Source organism: Ricinus communis, chromosome 7, assembly GCF_019578655.1.
Source record: "Ricinus communis isolate WT05 ecotype wild-type chromosome 7, ASM1957865v1, whole genome shotgun sequence".
NCBI lineage: Eukaryota > Viridiplantae > Streptophyta > Magnoliopsida > Malpighiales > Euphorbiaceae > Ricinus > Ricinus communis.
In genome coordinates this window covers 17,969,087-17,988,459 of record NC_063262.1, presented here as the reverse complement: position 1 = coordinate 17,988,459, position 19,373 = coordinate 17,969,087, and the positions used below count along the sequence as shown (strand labels likewise).

At 37.4% G+C, this 19,373-nt stretch overlaps 1 protein-coding gene and 1 pseudogene across 1 annotated transcript; both read left to right on the top strand.

The window, feature by feature from the left end:
* Window positions 1–3,254: 3,254 nt before the first annotated feature.
* On the top strand, window positions 3,255–8,941 carry LOC112535422 (annotated as a pseudogene).
* Window positions 8,942–9,063: 122 nt separating this feature from the next.
* LOC107261528 lies at window positions 9,064–13,418 on the top strand. The gene is made up of 6 exons (XM_048376932.1): window positions 9,064–9,248; window positions 9,450–9,688; window positions 10,159–10,390; window positions 11,245–11,410; window positions 11,516–11,623; window positions 13,248–13,418. Exons 1-6 carry the CDS (start codon window positions 9,064–9,066, stop codon window positions 13,416–13,418), a joined length of 1,101 nt encoding a protein of 366 aa, XP_048232889.1.
* The last annotated feature ends 5,955 nt before the right edge of the window (window positions 13,419–19,373 follow it).

Here is a 19,373-nt window from a genome sequence, read left to right as displayed (position 1 = left end):
GGTGCTTCCTCAAGAGTTTGAAGATAGGATCACAAACCATTGTGAGCTTGAAAATGAACCTACTAATATATAGCAAACGTCCTAAAAACCCTCTGACCTCTTTTTCTATCTTTGGTGCTGGCATTTCCTAAATAGCTTTTACCTTATGCGGATTGATCTTTATACCCTGCTGACTCACTATATGCCCTAGTACCTTCCCTGATGTCACCCCGAATATACTTTTCTTTAGATTGAGTCTTAGGTTATACATTTCAACTCATTCTAGAAACCTATCAAGAGCTTAAAAGTGTCATTCCTTTGTTTCATATTTTACCATCATATCATCCACATACACTTCTACCTCCTTGTGCATCATATCATGAAATAAGGTAGTGGCTCTAATAAATTGCCCCCGTATTCTTTAGCCCAAAAGGCATAACCTTGTAGCATTATGTGCCCCATTTAGTGATGAATATTGTCTTCAGCCTATCTATGACCACCATTATTATCTAGTTGTGTTCTGAGAACCTACCGGTGAAAGAATACATCACACTTAAGGCGACATTGCCAATTATCACGTCTACATGGGGAAGGGGAAAGTTGTCCTTAGGACATGCCTTATTTAGATCTTAATAATCTACACGCATCCTAACTTTTCCAACCTTTATCGAGACTGGGAAAATATTTGCCAGCCATTCAGGATAGTAGACCACATCAAGGAAGTTAGCTTTTACCTACTTAATAACATCTTCTCGGATCTTTCTCTGCCCATTTTGGCCTTAATTTTCTCATTTTTTGCTTGATAGGCTTGATGTACAGATAGATTGGAATATGGTGCTCTACTATCTTTTTGTCTAACCCTAGCATGTCATCATAGGACCAAGTGTCAACATCTTTTTTCGGATTCAAATATCGAGGGAATTATGAAAAAATCCTATGATGAAAGTTATTGCCTTTCTTAAGTTTCGAAAGACTGAGGATGGGTGATTCCCAAGTTAGGAATTAATTAAAAATCACTTTTCTAGAATCAATTTGGATTTAATTGACATAAAAAATTAACTTTAAAGGGTAAACGGTCGTTTCAGCAAATTCAGGGACCAAATTGCCATAATTTCATAAAAGTTTTGGCCCTTAGAACTAATCAGGTCTAGGTACAGGTGAATTGGTTCTACATAGAGTCGATCGGCTTAACATAAAGCTAAATCAGCTCTACACAGTGCTGATTGGTTATTTTTCGCGATTCATGCTGTTTTACATGTATTTTCAACATTTAAACACCTAAAAATACAAAATTAAGTTTTTATAAGTGATAAGTGATCATTATTGGGATGTTAAAATATTATTTTATGATGCTAGGATCTTTTATTATTCTAAGTATAAGAAGGACCCTTGAATGGCATTGGACTAAGATTCAAAACCAAGTTAAACTAAATAAGGCTATATTGGTTGTTCTAATGAAATCATTGCCTCCTATTTTGTCTTTAGGAGAAAGCATGGCATTAAAATCACCTAAGAATAACCTTGTCTTAATCTCTAAGCCACAGTAGTAAGCAAATAAGCTACTGACTTGATTACTATAAACTGTATGGATAAAACTTAAATAACATAAGAAAAGTCTCATTCTGAATCAAAATTTCTAACTTTACAATGATAAAAGAATTCTAATTTGGAAAGGACTTGGATAGATATATTTTTCCATCCTAAGACTTTAGTTTCATTAAGTAAACAAAATCTGGAGGATGATGAAGAACATATTCTTTTAGGCACCTAACTATCGAGGTTTTCAAATACCTTGACAGTTCCAACTAAATATCCTCATGATGAAACTTGGGGCCATTCAAGGATGGCCTGCTTCACCTTTCCAGAACTATCCTCTGGTACTTTTCTAGTCTTATTTTCTCCGGTAGGTATCACTTCATTTTCTTCAAACCCCTCGTTTATATAGAATAACTACTGAAGAATTCTCTAATATCTCAGTTATCACAATTCCTTGTCTTGCCGTTGCTTTCCATTTTTTATTTTATCTTGGTGGTTCCATTTCCTAAAGGGAGTTATCATAAAATATTCCTTGAGATAGCAATCCACTACATCCTCAAAGACTTCTATTAGAATTATTGTTGTAACTCGAATGGCATCTGTGGGTTATACTGACATATTGGAGTTACCAATAAACCATGGAGAAGCACACATCAGTTCAAAGTCATCCATCCTTTCCTTCTTTTTAGCTTGCATAATATTCAATGCCACTTCTACTTGATCATCTAAAGAAAGGATATCTTGCCTTCCCATCCCTGCATATTTTGGATGCAAAGAAGAGCTGAGCGTATCCAATAAATATGGTGTAGGGAAAATGGTTTAAAGTTGTCTTTTAAACTCAAGTCTTTTATTTGACATACTTGGAAAATGCTTCAATGTACCAGAGCCCATCACAACCTCTTTACTCTGTTCAAAACCTGAAGGGATTCTAGGCCTTATCATATAGAGCAGATCATGAAGTCCTTGATTAAATGATCTATTAGGCCCAGTTTCAGATCTTGCTTTCTTTAGGCATATATTGAAATGACCATAAGACCCTTGGCCCACCAGCCTATCCAATCTCATATTTGCATATAACAACAGCATATTCTTCCTCCTTTCTTCACTTTTCTGAAACGACAACTCTTTACTATCATTTTTGTCTCTATTATTGTCATAGGTGTGGAAGGTACCAATGCACCTTGTGACTGTAGTCTTTGACATGTCTTGATTCACTTCTTTAATGCTTGTACTAGAAGATTTTCCCCTCTTAGACTCTAGAGATGGCACTGTAGCATGCCAACTAGATACCACCTCTTGTGAATCTTGCTTAGTTGGTCTTCAAGCTGATAATCTTGGTAGCTGACTGATCTCAATGTGCTTCGAATGGTCTTTTTTCCATGGCGAAGGAAAGGATGATAAAGGTTGATCCTTTTTATCATTGCCTCCATATTTTCCTCTCTATGAAGGCATGCTTTCATAATATGCCCTAAGACTCTACAATAGTAACATACTGTGGGAAGTTGTTCATATCTAAATGGGCATTCTTTCAACCAAAATCCTTTTGGCAATGATTTATTCAGCTAAATGTTGAATCTGATGCATAGAATTGCACCCTGGACAGACCTTTCAAACCCCTATCACTACTAAATAACTTGCTTATTTTCTAGGCATTAGATATGCTCACCTGATTAGGAGGAAGATTTCGCACTTGTACCTAGAAATGAGAATAAGAGAAAACAATCTCTGATATTGCTTTATCTAAAGGCCATTGTTGGATGTTAATTAATTGGTTCTTTACTGACCATGGTCGTCCTACTAGCACCCTTGATTGCTCTTCTATATTTTCCAAAGTGAAAAGAAAAGATCCCTAAATATCTTTGTTACCTTAAACTAACCTGGGAGTTTCCATGCAAGAGTGAGGGCTTCTTGAACAACTATGTTGTGAAATAGTTTAGTCGAGATGACCCTACCCACAAGCTGAAAAAAGGAGCATTCATTTCATTTTCATCCTCAAGATGGTGTTCCAAAATCGGATCAGAACATTAAAGGTTTCTTGTTTCTTGAATAAGATCATGCAGAGAATGATCTGCATGGATATTATAGATTAGAAAAGAAGAGGAAAAGAATTAGGGTAAAAAAGATAAATATATTGAGAATGAACTAAGCATGGATATTATATATGTTTTACAAAGGTTGTTGAAAAAATTTTCAATATCCAACACATACTGGGATAAATGATTGGAACTCCTTTACTAGAAAACTGAAGCGTCTAAAGGAATCTACACCTATATCTATATCATTATCAAACATAAAAAAAGAAAAAAAAGAATGACACGTATGTATAAGTGTTTTACATTATGGTATTCGATAATTGACACATAATTCATCATTAAGAACTAATGAATATATTTTAATCATCTATTAGTTTAGTTTTGTGTATAGATAGAGACTTGTACCAATTCTTTTCTTTATGTGGGGTTGTAACAAAGCCAAAACTGTATTCCCTTTTCATTAATACATATTTGCCTTTCAGTTAAAAAAAAAAGAAAAAGAAATAGGTGTAGATATAGGTTTTTTCTTTTTATTTTTAAATACTTTTTAAATTAATGCTACTTATACAAATGGTCTTATATACCTTTTCTTCTTCAGATCAACTTTGAATGAAAGTAGCAAACTAAAAATGGCTGACCCAATTGCCGCCACCAGCATCACCATGATCTCTGCCAACTATCGGAGCATAAGCGACCTTCCAAAAGAAATTCCTACTTATATCCTCTCCTACATCTTTGATATCCCACAAGTGGAGAAATCTCTGGCATCGATTCTCTTCGCTCCATTTCCTTTATTCATTAACAATAGCAACAACACCTCACTCTACAGCTGATTTTCATTAATCAAACCATAATATACCGACCCTTTACTTCTCCTCTACTCTAAAAATTCCACCTCCAGTTTGAATTTAAAGAAGCTCTGTACTCCTCTTATGTAGACTAATGGATACACTACGCTATTCATCACCACGTGAAAGAACTTGTTCTTAATTTCTTTATTAGCAGAGAGTTACAAACTAATGATGATTTGATTTATTATAACTTCCCTTTCTTTTGTCTTAAATATGGTCTTGTTCAGTTGTTGAAGGTTACAAGATGTCATGTCACTTTCCCTAATAATGTTGGTTCATTGAAGCTTAATTGTTTCAGGTCAGTTTTTCTTGATCAAATTCTTTTGATAGATGAGATGGTATCCAAATTGGTTTCTGGGTGTCGGAATTTGGAGTGTTTGTCTATTGAGTATTGTTATGGGATCAAGGATGTGAAGATTTATACTTTGAAGCTAAGGAAACTGTATCTTAGCTACTTTACTTGTGATGATGGGTCTCTTGAAATTTCTTGTCTGAATTCTTAAAAATGGTTGGTTTTCTTATGGGCAAGTACGATTTCAATAACTTATGCTGTCTGGTTGAAGCTACTGTTGCTTTCTTGCATATGATGAAGTATTATTGGCCTTGGAGTCAGTGGTAAGATCGTTTATGCATGTCAAACCACTTGTTGTCCAGAATGGGTGGTTCGAGGTAATTTTTATCAAGTATGCTAAAATTTAATTAAAAGAGTAGACCGTATGCTCCATGTCATTAGGTCCACATTGTGCTACCATTAACCCCATGGCTTTTTCCTCCAAGGCCAAGTGCAGAATCAACATTTATATATCTTTCGACAGCTTTAGTACTGGCGGCTTTATTAGATACTCTTTAATTCTATTGAAAGCTTTCTGATAGTCTTCATCCTATACAACAAGTTGATGTTTCCTCAAAATCTTGAATATAGGATTATAAACCATTATGAGCTTGGAGACGAACATGCTGATGTATTATAGACGTCCTAGAATTCCTCTGACTTCTTTCTCTCTCTTCAGCGCTGGCATCTCTTGAATAGTCTTAACCTTGTCTGGATCGATCTCTATTCCTCATTGACCCACTATGTGCTCTAACAGCTTCCTTGATGTTACCCGAAATATCCTATTCTTCGGATTGAGTCTAAGTTATACCTTTCCACTAGTCCTAAGAACTTATCAAGAGCTTGAAAATCCTTTCCTTGTTTCAGATTTGCCATCATATCATCTATATACACCTCCACCTCCTTGTGCATCATGTCATTAAACAAGGTAGTAGCTACTCTCTAATAGGTTGCCTCTACATTCTTTAATCCAAAGGCATAACCTTTTTAGTAGTATGTCCCCCACTTGGTGATGAACGAGTCTTCAGCTTGTCTACCACTACCATCATGATATGATTGTATCCAGATAAACCATCGATGAAAGAGTACATCGCACTTGAAGTGGCACTGTCAACTATCACATCTATGTGAGAAAGGGGAAAATTGTCCTTAGGGCATTGCTTTGTTCAGGTCTCGATAATCCATACATATTCCAACCTTACCATCCTACGTCAAGATTGGGATGATATTCGCCAAGCATTCGGGATAATTATCTACATCAAGGGAATTGGCATTTACCGGCTTAGCAACTTCTTCCCGAATCTTCTTTACCCATTGTGATCTTAATCTTCTCAACTTCTGCTTAATTGGCTTAATGTGCAAATAAGTAGGAATCTGGTGCTCTGCTATTTTTCTATCTAACTTTAGCATGTCATCATAAGACCAAGCAAATACTTCTTTTCTATTTTTATTATTTTTTCTAATTCTCTCCTCACTTCAGGAGTTATATCATGAGCTATCGAAATATTTCTTAGATTTTTATTTGTGCCTAAATTAAATGAACCAATCTGTATGGAATTAATATCAAACATGCACATTTCATGATTATCAAAATGCACACTACCATTAGAAAAATATCACACAAGTAAGAAAAATTATTATTCATATAATTGCTCTTTGAAATAAAAGAAATATCATTCGATCTTTACATCATCATAAAATACATCAATAATATGCTCCTATATCAAGGTAGCTAGCTCTTATTGACTCAGCTTCTTAGGTAGAGTAATGAACTCTTCCAGCTTTAGCTCCTCAACCTTGGTGGTGACCTTCTCAGGGGATTTTTTGATGCTCAGCCCAACCATCCTATCAATGATTAGGTTCTTGAATATCTCGAATCACGACATCTTCATCCTCACGGTATCCCAGCCCTTGTTGAGTCTTCTGACCCTTGAAGTTTGGTAGCTCTGTGATACCCCTCTTCAATAGCTTTCTTAACCTGCTTCAGTTCTTGAATCCCTGTGTCTTCACTCTTATGCACTAGTTCAGTTTCTTTGTCAGAGTCGTTATCTGCCTAGATATCCTTCGCCCCAGTGTCTTAGACTTCATACTCATCCCTAGAGTTGTACCAAATATTAGTGGCCATAACTGATTTCTTCCCCCTCCTCCCTTTTCCAAACCTCTAGAAGCTAAGGCTCATAAGTCATTTGATCATTGTTTGATCCCCAACCACTTGGCACAATATCCCCACTTCGAATGTTAGCCGAAGGAGGCCTCGAATAGCAGACCATGAAATCAAATTTGCCCGACTGTCACAATAGGTGTTCATATTCATACCGAGGAAGTTGCTCAACTTGCTATTCCCCACAATCAATTAAGTCTTGAATCTCATGCTTGAGACGGCTGCACTGGTCCTTCACATGCCCAAAAGCTTAGTGATACTCACAATACTGACCATTGTGAGGTTTGAGATTGTTCTTTAGCAATTGAGGCTTGAGTTTCCTATTCCATTTTAAATGTTGAAACACCATGGACAGTGATGCCCCAGCTCAGTAAATGTTCTTTGTGGGTTATTTGGTTTTAGCTCTGGCTCTAGCTTAGGTTGGGATGTGTTTTTGAAAGAGTTCATGACCTCCTCTTCATTGAAGTCAAGGGTGATCATGGACACTTAGTTTGGAGTGGTGTGTTGTTATAATTTGGTAGAGTGTTTCTTCTGATACTAGGCTGGTCAGGGTCACTTTATTTGTGGCATCGATAAGGTCTTGAATTTCATGTTTTAGCCTGATCTAGTTGAATGTGTGGTGGTCAGGCGCTTGGTGGAACTTGCAATAGGTGTTGAGTTTGTAATCAGATGCATTTAGGTTAGGTGGGTTTTTGAGGGTGGTTGGTTGGAGAATGTCATTTTGCGTTAACCTCTTAAAGTTTTTTGAGGGAGGTTGCTTGAAGTTAGAGAACTTCCTTAGTTGCTGGACAATATTCATATCTAAAGTCCTGCTCTGTCCAGCTTGATAATTTGGCCTTCTACCAGTTCGCACAATCTTCCTCTTATCATTTTTTATTTTTCAACCTAAAGCCTGTCATCATAAAGGTCCATGAAAGTCTTTGGATTCATCATCTAAAGCCTTTTAACCGACCAGGAAGAAGATTTCAGACCACCATACGAACTGTGTCCTTTTTAGAGGGCTTGTTTTTCATTAATCCAACCTTTTTAGAGGGCTAACGTACTTATAAGAAGGGTAGACATAACCGTGGCGTGAGCAGAGGATCAGGATTCGGTGCGGTGGCTCAACAGCTCTGAGCTCTGCCAAGTTGCAGAGCCAACACCGTAGATGTGCAGCAGATACATCGAGGGACCGTGGTGTCACTTCTAGTGGAGCTTGTTTTAGGTGTGGTGAGATGGGTCATATGGCTCGAGAATTTCCTTGCTACTTCAGTCAGCCAGCTTTCCCTTAGGACTTGTCTACTAGTGCGACCCGACCAGCTTTTCCTTTATCTCCTGGATATTCTCAAGGTAGATCTCAGTTTTTCAGCCAGCAAGGTCGCGGCTTTGGAGGTAGGCCTATAAGAGGCCAATCAGGGAGCAGAGTTCAGAGTCAGGCTTCGGGCTCTCAACAATCAGGTTGTGGGTAGGCGAGAGTGTTCACCCTCACTTATCAGGATGCGTGAGCCTCTAATGCTATGGTGTCAGGTATTATTCCTATTTGCTATTTTGAGGTTAGAGTTTTGTTAGACCCTAGGCTACCCATTCCCTTCTATCGCCTAGTTTTGCTTTAAGGTTGGATGTTCAACTAGTTAGACTTCAGGTTCCTATGTCGGTCACTACGCCGTTAAGTGACACCTTAGAGACCGATTTTGTGTTTCTGTGGTGTCCGGTGTCAGTTGAGGGTCAGGATTTGGTTGCCAATTTAATTTTGTTGGACGTAATGGTTTTTGATGTAATTTTGGGAATGGATTGGTCAACTATGCATTATGGCATGTTGGACTGCCGGGAAAAGCAAGTAACTTTTCAAATCCCGGGGGACTCAGAGTTTCATCTTAAAAGCAAGTAGGTACCTACTCCATTGAATCTCGTGTCTGCCACTATGGCTAGACGGATGCTTTATCGTGGGTGTCAAGGATATCTAGCTTTAGTCAGGGATACCTCGGTAGAAAAAGGTAGCATTGAGGACTTTCAGGTGGTCTGCGAGTTTCTTGATGTATTTCCAGAAGAGCTACCAAGATTACCCCTATGAGAGATGAGTTCCTGCATCATGGTATCGGTCGGCACCTATTTCCTTGCCCACCCGAAGGCCAGTTAAAGGAGCTAAAGGAGTAGTTGCAGGACCTCCTGGATAAGAGTTTTATCAGACCCAGTATGTCTCTATGGGGTACTCCTGTTCTGCTCGTGAAGAAGAAGGATGGTATCTTGCGCCTCTGTATTGATTATCGACAGCTGAATAAAGGGACGGTTCATAACAAGTATCCGCTTTCTCGCATCGATGATCTATTCGATCAGCTTCAAGAAGCCGCATGCTTATCCAAGATTTATTTGCGATCAGGGTATCACTAGTAGAGGATTTAGAGGAAGACATTCCGAAGATGACATTCAGGATGCGTTATAGGCATTATGAGTTCCTAGTAATGTCGTTTAGACTCACTAATGCTCCTGTAGCCTTCATGGATCTGATAAATCGAGTGTTCAAGCAATTCCTGGGTCATTCTGTTATTGTATTCCTTAATGAATATCTTGGTGTACTTTAGAAGCAAAGAGGATCACGCGTGGTATCTGAGGATGGTATTTCAAAAGTTGAGAGAGCATCAGTTGTACACTAAGTTCTCCAAGTGTGGGTTTTGGTTACAAAGCGTTGCTTTACTAGGTTACTTTGTGTCTAGAGAGGGCATTCAAGTGGATCCTAAGAAAGTGGAGGTGGTGACTGACTGGTGGAGAGCAACCACGGTGACTGAGGTTCGTAGTTTTCTGGATTTGGCAAGCTACTACAGTCGATTCATGCAAGACTTCTCGAGGATCGCAATGACTTTGACTAAGTTGACTCAAAAGAATGTCAGGTTTTAGTGGATTAACGCGTGTGAAAGAAGTTTTCAGAAGTTGAAAGGCTATTTGACATCAACTCAGGTGTTGACCTTACCCTCTAGGACTGGTGGATTCACGGTTTGATATGACGCTTCCAGAGTGGATTTGGATTGCGTATTGATGTAGCATGGTAATATAGTGGCTTATGCATCCAGACAATTGAAGAGGATGAATAGAATTACCCTACTCATGATTTGGAGATAGCAGTAATTTTTGCGCTAAAAATCTGGAGGCATTATCTCTACGATAAGACGTGTGAGATATATACGGACCATAAAAGCTTGAAGTATATTTTTCAGCAAAAAGAATTGAATATGAGCTAGAGAAGATAGTTGGAACTTCTGAAAGATTATGATTGTAATTTTCTCTACCATCCAGGTAAAGCGAATGTCGTGGTAGATGCCTTGAGCAGGAAGTCAGTAGGTAGTCTTGCTCATATCAGTTCAGAGAAGAGACCCCTAACCAAAGTGTTGCACGAATTGTGCGACCAAAGGTTGCAGATGGAGGTATTGGAATTAGGAGCATTGTTAGCACATTTCAGGGTTGGATCTGTGCTTATTGATAGAATCAGGACCACAGTTACGAAAAATCTTGGAAGAAGTGTAGCAAGGTTAAGCTAATGATTTTGTTATAGATGATGACGGTGCTCTCAAGATAGGCACTAGGCTATGTCTTCCTGATGTGGATAATCTTAAGAAAGAGATTCTAGAAGAGGCTCATTGTAAGCTTACAGTGTGCATCCAAGATCTGCCAACATGTATCACAATTTGAAAGGCAATTATTAGTGGAATGGAATGAAAAAGGCTGTGGCAGAGTTTGTCTCCAAGTGTCTGACGTGTCAACAGGTTAAATTGGAGCATTAGAAGCCGTCAGGGTTGCAACTGCTTCACATACCATAGTGGAAATGGGGAAGGATTATTATGCATTTTGTTTCGGGTTTACCCAAGACCTCGGCTGGTTATGATTCTATTTAGTTAATTATGGACTCATTTACTAAGTCAGCGCACTTCCTTCCTGTGAAGACTACTTATTCTGTGACTAAGAATACATGAGTGCATCTAGAGAGAATTGTCAGTCTTCACGACATTCCTATTTCTATAGTGTCTAACAGAGGACCGCAGTTCACTTTGAGATTTTGGAGAAAGCTATAAGAAGAGCTTAGTACTAGAGTGACGGACAATCGAAGAGGACAATTCAAACCTTAGAGGATATGCTTCGGATATGCGTGATAGATTTCAATGGTTAGTGGGATTGGTACCTACCATTGATTGAATTCGAGTATAACAAAAGCTACCATGCAAGCATCGAGATGGACCTTTATGAGGCATTGTATGGCCGGAAGTGCAGATCTCCTGTGTGTTGGGAAAAGGTTGGCAAACGAAAGTTAATAGGACTAGAGTTGGTTTAGATCACTTCAAAAAAGATTCTTATTTTTTGCAAGCGGCTGAAGATAGATTTTAATAGGCAGAAGAGTTATGCAGACCCGAAGCGGAAGCACGTGGAATTCAGTAATAAGAAGTATATATTCTTGAAGGTGTCCCCTATGCATGGTGTGATGCGGTTTGGCAAGATAGGCAAATTGGCCCCTCGTTATATGGGACCCTTTGAGATTATAGATAGGATTGGAGAGGTAGTATACAAGTTGGACTTACCGCCAAATTTCTCGCATGTACATCAAGTATTTCATATATCCATGTTGAGAAAGTACATTTTGGACCATTCGCATGTATTGCAGCCTCAATATGTGGAAGTAGGTGAAGATTTGAATTACGAGGAGCAGCCGGTTATGATCGTGGATACTCAAGTTCGCCAATTGCACTCTAAGGTTATACCGATAGTTAAGGTATTGTGGCGGAACCATTTGTTAGAGGAGTATACATGGGAAACTGAGCAGAAAATGAGGAGCATTTACCATCATTTATTTCAATTTTGAGGTAAGCCTTGCTTATTTTAAAATTCAAGAATGAATTTTTTCTTAAGGAGGGTAGAAGGTAATACCCTAATAAAATAATATTAAATAAATAATAATAAAAAAGGAATTTTTCTTCTTTCCCCCTATCGCCTCCCTTCTTTCCACGCTACTGTACCCTCTCTCTCGACGCTTAAACGCTTTTCCTCCTTTCCTTCCATCACTATCTTCCTTATCTGTATGTCGATGTACTTGCTTCTTACTTGTAACTTGATGATCTGGTCGTGCAAAGCCTTCTTCGTCGTCTCGATCTACTCTCTACCGCGTGAGTGTGTAGCCTTGCTGCCGGCTCTCATGGTGGCTTTAGCGAAGTTTTGAGCGGCCGCTTTTGCATTTTTGGACCTCCCTACATCGTTTTTCTCAAAATGTTTTCCAGTTGCCAACTTCTCCAATGTTTTTAGGCACAGGTTTTAGATTTTTGGCTCGATATAATTTTGTTTGGACCATAGAAATTATTTTATAATTTTAAAAAATGTTATTGCTACTAATTATCAATTATAGATAATTTAATTTAATTAGATTTAATTAACTATGACTTAGATATAAATATTAAAAATAAATTGGTATGACTAATTATTATTCTATTTTGTGATAGATGTGTTGGTGTATGATTAGTGTAAATATCAGCAAATTATTGTATGGGTTGGTTGTGAAATAAATGTTATGATGGACCATTTGTAACTAACTGTGATTTGGGGTGTGTTGTAGAGTCGGGAAAAAATAATGCAGTTCTGGTGGCCCGACTCCCGTTAATTAGTTGCAGAATATTTGAAGTGTTTCTAGCGGGTGCTAAATCCATTATACGGGGAGTAAATGTCCATATTTTAGAGGAGGTTCTGCCGAATTTTTGGTAGCATTTCGGAGTCTGAATCTCTAAGGCAGTCTAATTTAGGAGTCTAGGCCTAGGAAAAATTAAGAATATCATATTAACTGAGTATTTTTATGAATAGATAATTGTCTGACAAACTCCTCCCGAGGCGTAGGAGGCGGTCTTGGAGTCTTGTGATCGTGAATTAAAGTTATATAATCAACTGTACTTTTGTCATGTCTAAATTAAATGAGATATTAATTGATTTATAATTATTATGATTATTATTATCATTATTATAAGTAATCTTATTTGATTGATAATTATTACGAATATTATTAGCATTATTATTAGTAAATTTTTTATTTTCGTTATTATCTATATCATTAATATTATTATTATCATTATTTTTACTATCATGTTCATTATTATTTTATTATTATTATTATTATTACACATAATTTGCATGTTTTCTACGCTCGAGGCTACTCAACCTTAATTCTTAATATGTTATTGAATAATTTATTGTTGCTTACGATTTATACTATTTATAATTATTATTGATGCTATGATCGATATTTTGGGATGAGGCGGCAGTAGAACATGCCACCTGATGGGTTGCATCAGAGACCGTGATACTATTAATCAAAGCGGTATTAAAAGGTTATTTTTGGTTTTGCCAACGATCAGTATAACTCATTTGGAAAATTTCCTTTGCCTGAGGAAGGTCTCGGTCGAGTGTTGCTCTACAGGCTCGGCTTATTTGGAAATCAAGTATCCAAGCTGGATTTAAAGACCCTAGTTGAGCTTTGCTCTCTGGGTGCCAGACCTATTGGGATAAAAGAGCTGAAAGGCTACTAGTATTGGGGTTAGGATTCTACTGAGGCACTCGTCCCATAAACATTTAAATTGTATTTTTTTGAATTATGGCATTGGCATATGTTTTGATATAATATGATATGTTATTTTGATTAAATAAATATTTTATTGAGGAGATTGTATTTGTTATAGGATTATATGATTTTAACTCATTCTTGAGGATGACAGTCTCAATTTTAAATTTTTCATGTGACAATTAGGTTCTCCGTCGTCTTTCGTTTGACAGCCCGACTTCCTTCTCCTTTGGGTCTATTGTAATTAATTTCTACTTTTTCATTTTAAATTATTTAAAATTCTAAACTCTCCGCAGCAGTGTACCTAGCATATTATGTTTGATTTTGATCTGTAAGAAATTATAGAATGTTCGCTAGCATCGAGTTGGAGACTTATGAATGACATGTTGGGCTGGTTTAAAAGTATGTATATGTATGTATATTTGAATTGTCAATTAATCAGGCTTACTATGGGTTTTGGTGGCCTTAAGTCTACCCATTCCCTAGTGCCGGTCACGGGCCCACAGATAGGGTCGTGACATTAGATGAACCTTTGGATCACCAGTTCCGTCGAACTTGTTTATCACAGGCATCCTAGACTTTATAGGCAGCTTGTCTTCACCTGTGAACACCAATTCTTCAAAATCATAGGTCGGGTTTAAGCTTTTGATTTCCAGCATCCCTTGCATCTTGATAGGCTATTTATGCAGCTACAATCTAAGGCAGTGAACCTATCGATGCAGTCTAGCACTAATGGCGAGTATCAAGGTTATATTCCTCGGGAAAGTGAAAGCCTAGAGTTACTTCTTTGTTCTTTGTTATATTAGCCTAAAATGAATAATGAATAATTTCTAAACTAACTAATAACTACAAGCTAAGCTCTAAGGGAGATGCAGGAATGAATGGATAAATGAAACAACCAAGACAAGAAAGCAAACCCAAAGGAAACCTAAACTAGTTGGCAATCAAACAAAAGATAACAGATTGATGAGTCCAATTATGCTACCTGTGGACAAATTCTCAACTGAATTTGGTTTCTCTCTCGAGCTCACCGAATTCCTAAACTCAAAAACCTAAAGTTGGAATCTCTTCCTAACGATTGATTCTTAAATTAGCATTAAGCTTTAATCTGCCTCTATTAAGCTTTGTTAATTCTTAATTCGGCTAGTTAATTATCCTGATCTCTAAGTGATTATTAACCGGTTCTTGCTATTCAAAATTCCAATCGCCAAATGAATTTCTCAATCACATAAAGCAATCTAAACATCATAATTCACAACGTCTCATGAATAATGCATCATCTTATTAATAATGAAAGCAAGAAGGATACAAAACTAAACTCAAACAATCCAACAATTTAGTACTAAGCCAACATAGTAAAGAAATCTCAATGGATTTAATCAATGTAGCTAAACATGTTCACCTTTAAAACAACTAGGAAATCAATTATATTGAAAGAATAACAAAAATGGAACATATACACCCTTTTCTCTCGAATCGGATGAACAACTCCAAATCTGAATCAGCACTATGATTGGTCTTCCCAATTGCCTCTCGAATTGCTTCACTACTCTTTTGCATTTGGAACCTTGCGATTTCGGGATTCGTCCTCCCTGCAACTCTCTCCCGAACTCAACACTATGCAAAAATCGAACCAGTAGTCGGGCTCGGGGCTGGCTCTTCGCCTCCTCCCCTGCTTCTCGCTACTCCTAAAAATAGTTTTTTATATTTGTCCCGCCTGCGTGGTCGGTGTTTGGTCAACTTTGGTCAATGGGCCAGTCGGTATCTATATTCTGATCTACGCAATTAGGGTTTCTACATGGTCGTGCCCCCACCAGTACTGAGCCACTATGGGCCATGCTGGAGGCCGTGGTGGCTACGGAAATCGTGCCCAAAATGCCATGTTTTAAAGACCAAAAGCTCATGGTTGGTCACGGCCGAGTCCGTGATCGGATCGACTCCTTGACTGCTGGTGCTGATGTGTCTCATGTGAGCTCTTGTCTGATCTTGATGAATTCCTGTCCATTTTTGCATGTATTGATCTAAAACTGCTTAAACATTGATGATGGGCCTATAAATCTTCCTGGAATGCAAAAGAATACAAAACACGGATGATTTCGGAATAAAAGCATAATAATTGCTAAGAAAATACACCATAATATGCAAGCAAATATGTGTAAAACTATGCACATCAAATCACATCAAACCACATCAAATCACCCCATAGTTAAGCTATTGCTTGTCCTCAAGCAATTAACAACTCACCTCACAAAGCGGCAGTCAGCAATTCTTTACAGTTTATGCCCCTAGTCCACAACAGATAGTATTCAACACATCTCAAAGGATACTCAATCATAAATTAAATTGCAAATCATTAACAGAGAATGGAAATAATATTAATGCATGAATAACTTAAATGACAACTCAATATAAACATCACAAACCAATGCCTCACAAGGATCACTCAAGTCACTCAAAGTGTATATAAGGTGAAAAATAAATCCCTTAAAGCACATGCACAAAACCTGCTCACCATAAGCTTGCTCATAAATCATATCTTCACTACTGTGAATAAGTAAATACCAAAATCAAAGGGTCTTTACCAAGGTTGTAATGGGGCTAAGGTAAAGGCACAGAGATTTAGGAAAGAAGTGTGAAAATGTTGGAATTCGTGCGACAAACAACAATATATGCTCAAAGGATTAAATGCCTAATATACAAAAAGAATTATTCACTAAAATCCCTACTTCATAGAATAACACTCGCAAATGCTCTAAATCCGATAAAGAGATAAATAATTAAAGAATTTTATTTATTTTCTTCTTCTCTTTTTTTCATTTTCTTCATCATTTTTTGAATAATAAACTAGCGACTTATAGGCTAGCACGTCGTAAAGAATAAAAATACAGTTTGGATCGGAGGGAGCATCTAAAATATCAAAAAGACTTAGTGAATTTACCAACATAGCAACTGGCATTTTAATCCCACATAAGCGTGAGCAAATCACAAAAAGAAATTCCAGCATAAGGGTAAAGGAAAGATGAATGTAAAGAATGGTATTATTGAAGTGTATAGCTGTAGATTATGAAGAAAAGGTTAAGGCTCAAAACTGGCTAACTAATGGAAACATAAGGGGGTAGGCTTTTGGCTAAATATGGTGAATCCTAAATCGCCTAAATTATCTCATGGTATTCATAAGATTCATGTAACTTCAACACGCATTACAAAGCAAGTTCTAGAAGCAAAGTCAAGTATAATGCACACTTAAACAAGAAATATAAAGAGCATAATTATAATGAATGCTCAACTAGCTCAAAATCTCACTTTGAGGTGTGGTATTAGGTGCAATTGGTTTGCAACATCATTAATTGAATCATTACTTAAGAAACACATGCATATGACATTATCAACGTTCTAAGTTAAAATTCGATAATTTGAAAAACAATTGAATAACACCGGTTTTACCCAGCAGGGCTAATGTATAAAACACCATTAATTATTTTCCAAGGACAATCAACAACAAAGAAAAGTAACTACAATTCTCTAAATCAAGTCATCAATCAGCTCAAAAATAGCATACTTAAGTGCATAAAGACACAGTGTCCTAACATCCCCTAAAATACACAACACCTAGCGATAGCAATTTTATATATATCTAAAAACCATATGAAAGAGTAGGATTATAAGGTTTACTCACAACCACCCCACACTTGAAGAACACACTTTTCTCTGTGTAAAATGTTATGGATACCCCGCATAGGATGATCAACTAAGAGAACGAAGGCAATACAATCCAAGTGCATGACATGTATGAAAAATAAAGTAAATAAATGCAAAAAAAATAAAAAAGATCTAGGGGACTGCCTTGATCATCCATCGAGGCTGATATAGTGGAAATTCAGTGCCTCCTCGGTAAAATCTGAAAATAATAAAATAAAGAAATAATCAAACTGAAAATAATAATTAAATATGAAAACTTAAAACCAATAAAATGTTTCAAAATGAAAGGTTAGAATATTAAAAATGAAAAATAGAATTTGGGGTGCCTCCCAAAAGCGTTTCTTTTTTATGTGATGAGTCTTCTTAACTGGACTCATGGTGAAAAGCAAACGGGTGTGATCGACGACCATCCATCCTTCTTCCAAGCAAATGGCTTTAAGTATCTGCTTAGAGGGATAATTGTCAATTTCCTCCTCTCGACTATCAAGCAAGCTGCCAATATGATGGGTAAAACTAGCTCCTCATATAGTTGCACGTAGTCATGATGCTCTAGAGGCTCTTCGAATTTCAAAGCTAAAGTTTCACCAATTGGAAGGATCAACAGTTGGGCAACTTCTTCAGGAATGTCAATGGTTTTCTACACTCCTTGGCTTGGTTCACTTGCTAGAAGAAACTCAAGCTGCTCCAAGACTTCTTCGTTGGATAACTCGTGCTCATCTTCTATTATTGAAAGGACATGTGGAAAATCCACCAAAAATTCCTGTAGATGCAACTCAGCATCATCAACTGTACATTCCTGTTGGTAGTCTTTCAGAGGAATCATGTTTGCCTCTTCCTTTTCTGGTTCTATCTCCATGTTTAAGGAGTCCTCCTGCACATAAGCATCATCGTCAAACATAGTAAAAAAAACCAGAAAAATTCTCACCTGAACGCAAAGTGACGGCGCTCAAATGTTCCATGGATTCAGTAGTGTTTAATGGGGCTCCCAATTGTTTTGCAGCTAGTAACTTGAAGATCAAGCCTACTTGATGCTTTATGTTCTCAATCGCGACTTGTTGACTTTCAAATAGCCTCTCTGTTTGTTGGAATCTATCCTCAAGACTTGTAAAGAACCTCATCATCAGCTCCTCTGAAACTAACTCTTCATCTTGAGTTGAAGGTGCAAGACTAGGCTGCTAATGTAGTTGCTGAAATCCTGGTGGTTCTTGGCCATCTAAGCTCCATTCAAAGGGTGAATGAGTGCTCCATTCTTGATTGTAGTTGCTTTCATACGAGTTATTTAGCCAGCTTCCCGTATAATTCACCTATTCAAAGTTATAAGAACAATGAGCAACATCACTGTACAATGGAAATAAAAATAAAAATAAATATGTAACAAAAAATAAAATAATAATAAAAACCATAAAATAATAATAATAAAAAAGGCTAAAGTAACAAATAGCAAATTTCACTCTAGTTTTCAAACATTCCCCGGCAACGGCGCCAAACACTTGATAGGCTATTTATGCAGCTACAATCTAAGGCAGTGAACCTATCGATGCAGTCTAGCACTAATGACGAGTATCAAGGTCGTATTCCTCGGGAAAGTGAAAGCCTAGAGTTACTTCTTTGTTCTCTGTTATATTAGCCTAAATTGAATGATGAATAATTTCTAAACTAACTAATAACTACAAGCTAAGCTCTAAGGGAGATGCAGGAATGAATGGATAAATGAAACAACCAAGACAAGAAAGCAAACTCAAAGGGAACCTAAACTAGTTGGAAATCAAACAAAAGATAACAGATTGATGAGTCCAATTATGCTACCCATGGACGAATTCTCAACTGAATTCGATTTCTCTCTCGATCTCCTTGCTTCGCTTACCCTAAAAAATAGTATTCCTTATATATTTGTCTCAAATTGGTCAAGGCACTCTGAGTCCAGCCTACCGCACATCTCTGGATCTCACCAATTAAGGTTTCTTCATGCGTCAGGTTCCCCACAGGTGATGAGCCACCACTGCGCGTCGAGGCTTCTAGTGGCTAAAAACCGCGTGCCCAAAATGCCATGTTTTGAAGACCAAAAGCTCATGGTTGATCACGGCTGAAGTCAGTCTGTCAGTCTGCGACACAAGACGGCCTCCTGACCTAGGTTGTGCTCAATGTATGCACTGCAAGCTCTTGTCCGATCTTGATGAGTTCCCGTCTGTTTCCGCATGTATTGATCTAAAACTGCTTAAACACT